Source organism: Seriola dumerili, unplaced genomic scaffold (genome assembly GCF_002260705.1).
Source record: "Seriola dumerili isolate Sdu_G_001 unplaced genomic scaffold, Sdu_1.0 BDQW01000091.1, whole genome shotgun sequence".
Classification (NCBI taxonomy): Eukaryota; Metazoa; Chordata; class Actinopteri; order Carangiformes; family Carangidae; genus Seriola; species Seriola dumerili.
The window spans coordinates 6,039,102-6,052,230 of record NW_019174346.1 but is presented as its reverse complement, the minus strand read 5'-3'; the positions used below and the strand labels follow the sequence as shown (position 1 = coordinate 6,052,230).

The 13,129-nt window shown below is 41.2% G+C and overlaps 1 protein-coding gene across 1 annotated transcript; it reads right to left on the bottom strand.

Moving 5' to 3' along the window:
- Positions 1 to 198: 198 nt before the first annotated feature.
- Positions 199 to 4,340, bottom strand: LOC111222218 (homeobox protein otx5-like). The gene is made up of 3 exons (XM_022745854.1): positions 3,907 to 4,340; positions 2,647 to 2,798; positions 199 to 2,380 (listed from the first exon to the last, which is right to left on the bottom strand). Exons 1-3 carry the CDS (start codon positions 4,001 to 4,003, stop codon positions 1,742 to 1,744), a joined length of 888 nt encoding a protein of 295 aa, XP_022601575.1. The 5' UTR covers positions 4,004 to 4,340; the 3' UTR covers positions 199 to 1,741.
- Between the last annotated feature and the right edge of the window lie 8,789 nt (positions 4,341 to 13,129).

Below are 13,129 nucleotides of genomic sequence, written 5' to 3'. Positions count from 1 at the left end.
CTTCTTCAAGACTTTCATATTAATTTAGCTGTTAAGAAGTATTTATATCACTTGTAAAAATGTAATCTGATCAAGACAATCAAGACTTTAGGTTAGATTTATTGATGATTTTATGATAACTGAGCTAAAATTACAAATTTATAATTCAACTTATCTTTAAAAACAAAATATGTCATGGATTCATGAGACGGCTGTGAAATGTCTTTGTTGTGTTGGCAGCATTTGTTTGGTAACTGAGAATCAATCCTATCTGATCGTCCTTCCACACAAACTCCCACAACAAACAAAACACACACACGTCAGCGAAATATTTTCACATATTTGATGTCATAGTTAAGTTTGCGTGGCAGTAATTAGGTCATGTGAGGATTACCAAGTAGTCAGAGGAGTTGGGGAGATTGGTGGAGTGGTGGGGGGCTGGGGTGGAAAAATGCGAACCACTGAGCTGATAACATATCTGAGAAACTGAACAATTAATGAAAACAACTGTAGTAAAAAGGCTTTAATGAACTTCATTGTTGTCAGTGATTCAGATGTTATGGGTGTTATTCTGGGCCGACGGCCTCACATCCTGAGGAGGTAGAGAGAAGAGATACTGCAGAGTTGGAGAGACGGAGTGAGGGAAGATGGATGGACAAAGATAGAAAAGATGGAGGAGAAGAGCGAGGAGAGAGCCAGGAAAGGTAGGGGAGGAAGAGGCCGAGGTGGGTGAGATGGGTGAGAGACAGAGGGAGACAGAGGGGGATAGGGCAATAATCCTAACTAATTCACTTAGGGCATTGCTGAAGGGAGGCTAAGAGGATTGGGACACTCCCAGAATCAGATAAGCTAAAATAACCAAGATGGGCCAGTGAGGGCCATGCAGGCCATATGACGAACATGACGGCTCGGGTCCAGACATGACCACAACATGGCCACTTTACATCCACTGTGTCCAGTCTTCACACTGACCTCTCCACTGCGGGTCAGTTTGTAACTGCTATGAACCAGCTATCAACTCGCAAACACAAACTAGAATTCATTTCAAAGCACAGAATCTCAATGATTATCACTACACGACAGTGTAAAGAATAAATCACTTTAATAAATCACACAACTAAAACAGAAGATCTAATTTTTTCCATGAACAGATCAGAATGATAACACTAAGGGCTAACACTGTAATACGCAACACAAACGCTCAAAAAGATCTAAACGCAACCAAATTACATATTTAAGTGTAGAATAAAATAATAATAAATAGCTTACAATAAATCAACCCTGAAAGAAGGAGTGACCTACAGGACTTGAGAGCCCCTTCAAATTAAAGCAGTTCTCCTTTCACTATATGGTAATGCAGGTTTAAAACAAAATGAACAAGTGTTGTGTTCATGTGGCTGATGTCAGAAGGAGAGATGGCTCAGTGTGTTTCCAGACGTAGGACTCCAGTCTTCTCCTACAAGCTCTTTAAAGGCGTTTGTTCTCTTAGATAACGTAGCATGAAGAGGACAACAGACATGATGTGCAGTCAGGCAGCATTAATGACAGTCACTGTCACTCACAGTCCTCGCATCCCCAAAGTCTTTCAAATAAAATGCGTTGCTACAGAGGTCACCTTTAGAAAATAAAACAAAATCTTACAAACATGAAACTGAGAATCAAAGACGACAAGTCCTCCGGCAGAACCGCCTCACACTACCTCACATGGGACTCACTGACACACGACATGTTGACACACATCAACGCCACAATTTCTCACTTTCTAGAGCACCTGGAACTTCCAGGAGTTTTGGTCTTTGTGGTCCAGGCAGTCCATTGTGGTGAAGCCCAGTTTCCAGGCCTGCTGGTCCTTGTAGTCCAGGCAGTCAACAGAGGTGAAGCCCAGGGAGGAGGCTGTGCTGTAGCCCTGTGAGGACAGTGAGGCTGGAGACTGACTTAAGGAGCCCCCCATTGAGGGCACAGTGATCGGGCTGAGAGCGCCCCCGGTGCCTGACAGCTGCGAGTGCATGGGGGACAGGTAGGCACTGCAGTCCAAGCCGGTGAAGTAGGAGGTGGTGCTGGCGTAGCCTTGGGTGTAAGCTGATGGCTGGCCGTAGCTCATGGGGTAAGGTGAGGGCCGCTGCATGCAAGGGGCCGAGGAGGAGGCCAGGGGGTCGGGCAGGGGCGAGATGGCTGGGCTCCAGATGGACACGGCAGTGTTTCCAGCGCTGGAGCTTGGCGCCAGGCTGGGGCCTGACTGGGCAGAGGATGGGCTGTAGGAGCTAGATGGGTTAGGAACAGGATCAGGGGCGCTGGGCTCCTGCACTGGAGAGGCCTTCTTTTTGGGAGGGCGGGGCTTGGACTGGCCACTGCTCTGCTGCTGTTGCTGACGGCACTTGGCACGACGGTTTTTAAACCAAACCTGGAGATGCAAAGAAAAACATGAAACATGTTAGCATGTTATGTGTCAGGAGATGCAAATAAAAGGACGATTGTGACTTATGTAACTGAAGTGATACTTGACATATGATAGGATAGGATGGAAGAAATACACTGCTGTACTTCCTCTGTTGAATAAGTTTGTACCCTTGTTGAAGAAGATCTTAACATGTCTAGTTTCACTGTATGTAACCTACAAACACTGAACAATATGGCCTCCATCATGACTGTAGCCTACTTCGCCAGTACCTGCACACGTGACTCAGGCAGGTTGATCTTGAGGGCCACCTCCTCCCTCATGAAGATGTCTGGGTAGCGGGTCTTGGAGAACAGCGCCTCCAGGATGTCCAGCTGTGTCCGCGTGAAGGTTGTGCGTTCCCTACGTTGCTTCCGGGGTGTGGCTGCAAACCCAAAAAGACACAGCGAGGGGATTATTTCACTGGCAGCAACAGGGAGATGACATGATCTATGAGCACAGCTCACAGTGACTGTGGATGATATGTATCTTATTTTAATAGAGAGTTATTGAAGAGAACATTTTGTTGTTTTCCAGCCGTATGTATGTGAGGCTGACCACAAACAAAAATATTGATGAAAACCTCACATTACTTTATAATACAGTGTCATCCCGCCAGCTGCTTGTCACCAAGATGGAGACAAAAATCACTTTCTCATAAAATGATCATAATAGTTACTACATTTTATTCGCCTATAGTTTGTACACACAGAGGCATGATTTTACCTTCTGCCTTCCATGGCACACAGCCCAGTCAAACACCAAGTTGTATTTGTTCAGAACAAGTATAGTGACAAAATGGATGGATTTTGTCACGAGAATTTAGCATTTAGCCAGTCAGTGACTCCATCTACAGTCAGTCTATATTTATCTGGGTGTCATCAATGTGAGAACATTTCAGACCCCTTGAGAGAAAAAGTGAAAAACATAAAAAGAAAAAAGAACATGTCAAAGCTCATTCCTGACACTGAAGCGAGGAGGGAGCTCAGATAATCTGCGCTTTAACATCACTGTAGGTTGAATGTATCTGCGTATTAACAAACGTGTCTGTACTAAAACATCTACGACAGCAGAGTAATGTGTAAATAAAGAGATAAAATTTTCATCAAATCATCTCCTAAAACGAAACTTACCCTGAAATAGTTTTTTTTTGGCTCAAATCAATGTAACAGTCACAATTATATAATAAGTTATATTTTACCATCTCATCATTATTAACCAAACTTTTTTTTTAAATCATTACACGGGCTCTCACTAAACAAACTGATCCCATTCTAACTTATTTTTCGTTTGGTTACAGCATTACGCGTCTGTCTGCGCGTTTTTACGCATCTTATAGGATGGATTTTATACTTTAAAGAACATGGAGACAAATGCGTAAAGGTATAAATCACAAACTAAAAGAAGAACAAACAAATAGGCTATACATATATACATACATTATATCTGTACAATACAAATATATATATATATATGTACCAGTTTGTACTTACATGGATAAGCGACGGTTGTGTGAAGCACATCCATTCCGGGGCCAGGCAAATTTAACCCGTTCATGGTGTAATGGGGTTGCTTTATGTAGGACATCATCCTTACAGCGGGCTTTTAAGTCCTGTCGCTGACTTGTAGGTCGGACACGCAACACAACAGCCGAGGGCCCCTCACAGCTCAGCTGGGACAACAAGTCGGTGCGTCGGAACCACCACCACCCCGCTGCAGAGAGACGCGGGACTTCACCACAGAAACCTGAAGTGTTTTTTTCTTTCTTTCTTTTTTTTTAAACTGCACTTTCAGCTCGTACTCTCTGTCAGCGTAGCAGCAGAGCACAATGCAGCGCGCTGAGCATCCAAACTGCTTCTCCAAGTCGGATATCACACAGTCAAGTCATCACACAGGTGAAGTGGCCCCCGAGTGCCTTTGCGCCTTGGTGAAGTCGCTCCACTGAGTTTCTTTACCGGCACACGCTGCTAATTAGAGGGAGCAAGTGGCTCCAGCAAAGCCCCTCCCACCCCACACACACACACACACACACACACACACACACACACACAGTGACACTACACGTTATCACGCACTCTGGTACCCTGCGTGCGCTTAGTAAAACGGTACGCATCGTATCCTTTTATCTTCTGCAGTGTACTCGCACACGCAGGACGCGCGCGCACCGCACCAACACCCCATTCACACACACACACACACACACACACACAAATATCCAAAGCAACAGGCTATATAATGATACAAGCTGTATTCACACAAAGTTTCTTATTATATTGTCTGACGTCCCAGATATAAATAATTCCATATTTTCATGAACAACAAAAATATAATTTACATTATGTGACTAAAAAATTGTTTTTTGGATGTTGATTTTTTATCTGCCTTATTTTAAGTATTGTAAACCTTCCACAAAACATTTTTGAAATTTCTCAAATAGCTGTTTGAGTAGAGACAACAAAGGCAATAACAAGAATTTCTATTTCACACAAGTGATAAGATTTTTGAAAACAATAATTTCTTTTCAGTTCTTATTACGTCCTAAAATCTTTCTTTCCCTTTTTCCTTCCAATGATCAGTTCACCTGCTGCACATCTGCCGTACTTCATACATTCACACGTAATTGACAGATTACATTTATCTCCAAAACAGCTGCATACACACATGCTGCGATCACACACACGTTCACACACATGTTCACACACACACAAACACACACACACACACACACACATGCACACAAACACCCAGATGCACAAAACTGACAAAGCTCATTTGATTTATCATAATATGCTTTATCTGAAAAGTAAGTATCTTATCTCCAGATAAAGGGAGGAAAGACAGAGCAATCCTTTCAGTGGTGGAGCAGGAAAGGAGGCTGGAGAGACACACGAAATGGAAATGGATGAGTCTGTCTGTGGACGGGGAAAAAAGAAAGACAAGAAAAAATCAGAAGGTAGAAAATGTGGTGACAGGAAGACTCTAAGGTGCAAGGAGGAAAGGAGAGCACAACCTGGACAGAGCATTCAGAGTGAGGAGACAGCTGCTGCACCTGATGAAAACCTACAACTGGAAGCAGGAATCAGTTTTACATATGGTAAACATGCAGTTCCTGTAGTCCCACTTTGTTTTCCTGGACTACAGTTCTGTCAGAGCTAAGGAGAGACTGAGATACATCCAGGCATGCAGGGAGCTCTATAAACCTCCATGTTCAGTTGTGCACAGTCTGGGTTGATATCATGCTCTGACAAACCTTTTAAAACTGATTTAATTGGACAGACTTTAAATCATGACTGATTCAAAATGTGTTCTTGACTTTTTTTATTCTTCTATTATTGAATTGTATTTAAAAATGACTTTTTCATTGTTTTAAGACAATCTGTTATATTGAAGTATTGCAGTAATATTCAGATGATCATAGGCCAAAATGTGGATTGGGAGGTGGGATCTTTTACAAAATCATGCCAAGTACTGTCTTTTTGTGACTTGTTTTTTCTAATAAAAAAGATCTCACGTGTTGTACAAACACTGTGCACTTGATTTTGATGCTGGTGATTCAATCTTCACCCAACAGTGGAACAGCTCGTCCTGCAGCTGCAACAGTAAATAGGGAAGTAGGGAAGAGGACTGAGCTCACATAATCCCTGCCCGACTGCCCTTCCCCCCCTTAAAGCTGGACTCATAGAAACACATCCACAATGATGCAAGCAAGTGCTTTATTTTAAGACTGAACAGAGTCAGTGTCCGACTCACTGTGGGATGACAGATGCCTGGAAACTCAGGAAGATGGGAAATAAGAAAGAGAACAAGTGGATGTAAGTCAGGTGGATGGAGGGGGAGGAAGAGAGGAGGGGGAGCAGGTACGCAGAGGGAAGGGACGGGACATAAGAAGGATGGGGGAGGGTGGGGGAGGCTGTGCTCATCGTTCCCACTGACACACTGCTGCTGTTAATCCAGATTACAGTGTCTAAAACAGGTCGGCTAAATCTGCAGGCCAGCCAGCAGTACAGAGGCTGCTGTCAACCCCAATCACTCACACACACACACGCACGCACACACACACACACACACGCGCACACACACACACACACACGCGCACACACACACACACACACGCGCACACACACACACACACACGCGCACACACACACACACACACAGACACACACACACACACACACACACACACGTAATAATCTCCTCTGAGCAAACCAGGTGCCACCAGCAGCTCAGTATAGACCGGCACTAACCACCCCACCAACCCCCCTCACAGTCCAGTTAGGATCACCAGTTGGAGCTCCATACTGTCACACTCCACATACACACACACACATACACACACACACACACACACACACACACAAACAAGTCTATTACACCAAGCACCATATTCAGTGTTCAGTTATATTGTGGTTTTAAGATCAATCTACAGACACAGAGAGAGACTAACAGGCATGACACTGGTCCACAGTGAGATTCAGAGATGAGAGTATGGTCACTCCTTCATCTCTTCATCTTGCTTAGTCATCGTAAAGCCCAATATGACCTTCAGATTTACAGTAACAGCAATATATGTCAAAACAGAAAGAGAGATATAAAGAATGAATGGATAATAATCATAAACATGAAGATTTGGAGAGTCCAGGAAGTCTCTGCTCCAGGCCAAGAATTTGCTCGGCACAAAGCAACCTATAAAACCATAAATTGTTGTTTTTACACTTTGGTTATGCACACATGACAGACATGAGATACAGTGTTAAAAAGTGAACTTTAAAGGTGGATTTTGTTACCTTTGAAGAGAGCCAGGCTAACTGTTTCCATCTGCTTCCAGTCTTTATACTAAACTAGGCTAGCTATCTCCTGGCTCCAGCTTGATATTTAAAGGGACGCTCCACTCAAAATAATTTTATTTAGGCCTATTGTTACTTCAGTGTGCAGAATAGAAAAGATGTTTAGAGGAGATCCGAGAAGATCTTATCTGTAGTCTTCGAGAGAAATTTAATGCCATCTGGATTATTTTTTTTTTAAACATAATGAGGAAATGTTGTTTATTATCAAGTCACAAAATGTTAATGTTGAACAAAACATTTTATAACCAGTATGTAACTTCTGCTGCTAGGGGTCTTTCAATCAAAACAATAACAAAAGATGGTGAGAAGTTGGGGATCACAGGAGTTGTTGTCTTCAGCACCATTGCTGGCAGCTTCTACTGGTTTGGAGTCAATTTTTCAGGAGGTTTTTACCGGCAGCCGAATTATCCACAGAGGTGTCCTCTCCAAAACACACAGACCAGGGAATGAATAAATGGACTGAATAAAGCAGTTTCAAATTAAAAATAGGTGTTTCTCCGATGCTGTCCGATGGATAGGATGTCAGGGAGGGGCTGGGAGCTGAGCTGTCTAACATTTGCCTGGCTTTTTTCTCTGATAATTTAAGATCCAGTCGTCCGATGACTAAAATCCTTCATCTGGTTAAAATACAGATGAAAACAACCATGATTTTTAAAAGTGTATCTTATAAATGTGACTTAAAACTGGATAAAAAGTACATTTTGATCCTCTGTCAGACAACCACAGGCGACCAAATGACACGGATATTACTATGATTAAAACCATGGATTTCCTTCTCTCTGTCCTTCCCTTAAATCCTTCCCTAAGTCTAAAATGAATACGTATGAATATGATTTTGAGTGAGTGTGATGTGCAAACTTGAAGCCTCCGGTGCACAGACACTTAGAACTGACTTAATGACAACATAAAAAGCATCTTGTGTCCAGTAATTAAACTTTTGAAATAAACAATAGTTGCATTTTCACAGATTCTGGATTTTTCAATGAACAAGAAGGAGGAGATGTTTCCTGAGTTGAGAGTTACCATTTAGCTTGAGGTGGAGTTGTCTGTCAGTATGAGAAGTAAAGAGGTGACCGTGCAAGTGATGATGACAATGACTCAAAAAAGCACTAATCTATCAGAGAGATATCAGAGTTACTTGGTTTGCCAAAGTCAGTTGGCTACTTTCAAAAAAAAAAAAGCAGGACACAGGAAAGAACAGGAAAACTAGAAAATGGTAAAAGAACTTCACAGCAAGTCAAGAATGTTCTCCAGGAACTAGGCGGACATGTTTCCCTGTCTGTGATCAAGAGAGGACTTCATGATCAGAACCTCAGAGGATTCACCACAAGATCAAACCCCCTCAAAAACAACAAACTGCAGTTCAAGAAAACACACAAAAACAAACCAGTACAGTTCTGGAACAAAGGTTCATGGACTAATACCTGTGGTTAAGTCTGTTTCCCTGTTATATGTGTTTCCCATTTACCTTAACCTGAACCTAACCTGAGGGAGTGGTCAGGGTTGGGATAAGGTTGTAGGTCATACGCCGCCTAGGCTTTCGCCTGTGCCACCAGCTGGATGGGTGCCAAAGAGGAGGAAGACATATTTTGTAGTTGCTCCTGATCTTCTTTTAAAAGTCTGTCACACAATATATAGTAACAGAGGTTAGTATCAGTTTCAGGTATATAACAGCAGCAGTGAAAGACGTGAGCGACTGGTTGTTTCAGTGCGAATTAGCAGGTGAACACACCTCTACAGGGCTGCTGGTAGTTTGGTATTTTGTTAACACTGAGGTTAATTCATGTTTGTCTAAATCCTGTCCAGACCTTCCTGCCAAGAGAGATCCTGTCGGTCTGAAGTCGGCACTGAAAGTTGTATAAGTAAGGAAAAAATAAACAGAATTACAATAAAGATTGTATTATGAAATATGGTCAGTACAGCCATAGGTGAAATAACAACTGCTCATCAGTACAATAATAAAAATAGTAATAATAATAGTGATAATAACTTTATTCATACAGCACCTAGTTACAAAAACATGGATCTAAAACAAGATAAATAATTAAAACAATTACAACAAATACCATCAGTTAAGAAAAAATAACCAAAGGACAGAAGTGACCTTTAAGAGTTTTCCACTCTGAGATCCTCAGGGAGTCAGTCCCACAGCTCAGGGGCCTGTACTGCAAAGGCTCCGTCACCTCTAACCACCAATGATATTGTAATGTGGAGGCATCAGAGATGAACAATAACCTGAGATGATCAGGTTATGTTCTATATCATATCCTGGATATGGTTAAAACCAGCATAAACATATCAGGGTTCACTGTGCATGTAAAGATACTAATGGACAGATAACGTTGATGGTGTGGCGCAGAACAGACGTTTTAAAGTTTCATTTGGAATAAAGTGTGATACAATTAGAATAATTGACATAAAATATTCTACTGAACAAATCAGACACATCATCAACACATCAACACATCATTCAGCAGGAAAACAGGATCCTGAACATACGGCCAAAACAACCAAAGAGCTTTTCGGGGTGAAGAGGTGGAATATCTCTGACTGGCTGAGTCAGTCACCCGATCTGATTGAGCTGCACTTCACCTGCTGAAGACCAGACTGAAGACAGAGACTCCACAACAATGAAGAGCTGCAGGAGGATGCGATGAATGTCAAAGTATTCCTTTAAGCCATTTTAAGTTATATTTTTTTCTTATTTGAATTAACTGATGTTTTCTCTCATCCTTTCCATTCTCATAATATCTTCTTATATCTTCTTGGAGCTTCAGTGTTTTGTCTCTGTAATACAGAGTAAAAAGTTAACAGTGAGAGTAACATGGAGATCCATGACCAAAACACTTGGCCTGTTTATGCTAGATAATATATTTTCTTTCTACAAGCTCTATACAAATTTATCAGTCATCATAGTGTCAGATACAACTGCACAACTTTACTTTTCTGTGTCATCAGACAACCAACCCACTGTCTTTGAGGGCTCTTAAACTAAACTTTCATTTTTATTCCATCAAGTGTCCATGCTGATACACGCATGTCTCTATTACTGCAGCGCTCCTTATATCAAGCAATTACAAAAGTCTCAAGGAAAATTACAGTTAATTTGGGCAAAAAAGAATCACATTACCATAGAGCTCAGGTCACAGCACCATGGCTACCAGAACTTTTTATAAAGTACTACTCCTTTTACTTATATATATATATCAGCTACTGTCTTTCATTTTATGTTTCAGCTACAACTCTCAGATCTTGCCTTTCTTTTAGGTGTTCCCAGTGTTTCCCATGAGAAATCTGTGTTTATGTCCCTAAACAGTGGAATAATCTCCCTCTGTATCTTGGAGCAGTAAACTCCAGTGGTGGAAGAAATATTCACATCAGTAAAATTCTGCATCAGTAAAACTAGAGTTAACAGGTGTGGCATTAGGAGCCAAATTTGCTTCTAATGTATGGATGTAAAAATTCTGGATTTGCAGGAAAAGAACCCCTGCAGTATGATTACAGATCACATTATTACTGATGCATCAGTGTGTAAAAAGCTTTTTACTCTTGGTTGAGTTGGAGCTTCTACATACAGTTAGCTCCTCTACCAGATGCTTCTCTTTTTTGTAAGGGGTCACAAACCATACTGAAGAAAATGGGTTGTATTTTATAAGCTCATAATGTTTCTTTATATAAAATCTTAATCTGTGTGGAAAAAAAAAATCTCCCTCTGGAAGTTGGTGGAGTAAAAGTATAAGGTAGAGCATATATTGCAAAATCCCTGATAATGTAAAGTAGTCCTTAAGAATAATATTTGAGTAAATATACTTAGTTGCTGAAATTTAAGACCTACATTTAAAAAATAGGTCATCAAGTATTTCACTTATTGTTATGGTTTATTGTCACTTTGTATTTCTTCTTACAGTAGCTAATGTTGTTTTTGTAAAGCACTTTAGCCACTGTACGTCTGCACAACGGCATTAGGTCGTTATTATAGTTATGATATCAGTGACGGGAAGGTCTCAGTAGAGGTGATGACTGATAAATGGAAAACCTGCACAATGAATAAACCTGATTTCACCTCCATACAAAACTACAGCCACAATAAACTTCTTATGCAAGATACCTTTGTGTGTGTGTGTGTGTGTGTCTGTGTGTGTGTGTGTGTGTGTGTGCGTGTGTAATGAGTCAGGAGTTGCAGTGTGAGGCGAGGTGTGTCAGTGTGGAGGATGAGTGATTACAGTGGACAGTAATCCTGCAGATGGATTAGCAGATGGTATTAGGAGAAGTGGGGGTGTAGCACACTGCCACCTCTGAACTGTCACAATATGCAACAGCAGCTCTCAGGGCCTCACCTCCTTCTGTCTCACCCCAGCAACTCACAGTGGACATAGTGACACACACTGTGGAGTGGTCAGACAACAACATTGGTGAATAGTTTATGAAGCCAGACCAAGTGCTGCTTTAAGTTTTATGATGATCTTTTTGATTCATGGTTTTAAAAATGTTGGAAGTTAAAGTACAAAAATAAAAAACTTCCACCTGCTGGCAGTGATGTCCTTGTGCTTCAGTCACTGTGCTTTCACTTCTGCAGTGAAGGTACAATAACTAATTCAACTGCCTCATATTAAACTTGACCTTATGACAACCTATTGAGATGTCAGTTATCTATATTCAGCTACTGTGAACTATGACTTTGTAATAGATGTTGATAAATCTGCTCTTCGTCAAAACTGAATATGAAAACATTTGTTTTGATAGTCATATAAGGACTTAGTTACTAATCTTATGCAACTCTTTTGCAAAGTCTTTTCTGACTCTAAACAACCATTTACATTGATCATCTACTCCCATAATACGATAGGAACACCACCCCTTCAGTATTTATCATAAGTGGATGTGCAAATATTTGATTTTATATATTATGTTGAGCTCAGTTTAGTCAATGTCTAAGCCATTTTAACTCAAGAACTGAGGGGGATACCTGTTGTCTCTAACCAGGTCCTGGTCAGAGAATGGAAGCAGCATCAAAGGTTTGTTTTGTTCTGGCATCTTTGCCGACTTTCCCACCTTTTCTATGCTACATGAAGGAATGTGGTGAGTAGTTCCTGCAAAGCAGCTCTGTTATTTGTTGCTGTTGTTTTTATGGGGATGCAGCTCACATAGAATATTCTAGTTTTATGTTTTCTGAGTATAAAGTAAACAGCAATCACCTCAGATGTCAGAGTATGTAATCTGTGATATTTCACTGCAGTTTATTGATGCGGCAGCAAAATAGACCAAGCATACTACAGTCAACTATGGGCCCCCATACATTGCCATATATTTTTTTGTTGTCCTTAATGTTAAATGTCAAATAAACATTAGGGGCAACAAAAAAATTTAATAATTTATTAGTTAATTCTGTTAAAGGTCAGTGATGGAACAGGTCTAATAAAGATATGTTTGCTTCTTCTTTACCTTGTTTGCAGTTTAATCCATGTGGTGTTTCTCTATGGTTGTCAGTCTTGTATTTTACACAGTCTTATTCTTCCTGTGAATCGTGAACTGTTCTGACTGTGGTGAGGATGAGGATGTGAGAGTCCTGTGAGCAAAGTTTTACATACTCACTGTAGCAGAGGAGGAAAGGCTGTGGCCGGTAAGATGTGCATTAGATAAAGTTTAAACTGAGCTGAAGATGACTCTCATCCGACCATGACAATAGACTGACTTGGAGTGAAGGTTTCTCCCAAAATCATCAGTGACACAATTTGCTTATCTACAGAGCTGCCTCTCATGCAATGATACTAAAGGAGTTTGCAGATGCAGCTTGGACCAACCTGCATCTCCTCAGGAGTGAAGCTGACCAGCAGGAGGGTGAGTTTCCCCTGAGTGAGTTTCCACTGAC

Bases quoted from the DNA above. Each gene is read 5' to 3' on its own strand.
- LOC111222218 (XM_022745854.1), bottom strand. From the start codon at position 4,003: ATGATGTCCTACATAAAGCAACCCCATTACACCATGAACGGGTTAAAT. The intron at 2,799-3,906 runs GTAAGTACAAAC...TTGGGTTTGCAG, and splicing joins CACAACCGTCGCTTATCCAT to CCACACCCCGGAAGCAACGT. The intron at 2,381-2,646 runs GTACTGGCGAAG...TTGCATCTCCAG, and splicing joins TGCCTGAGTCACGTGTGCAG to GTTTGGTTTAAAAACCGTCG.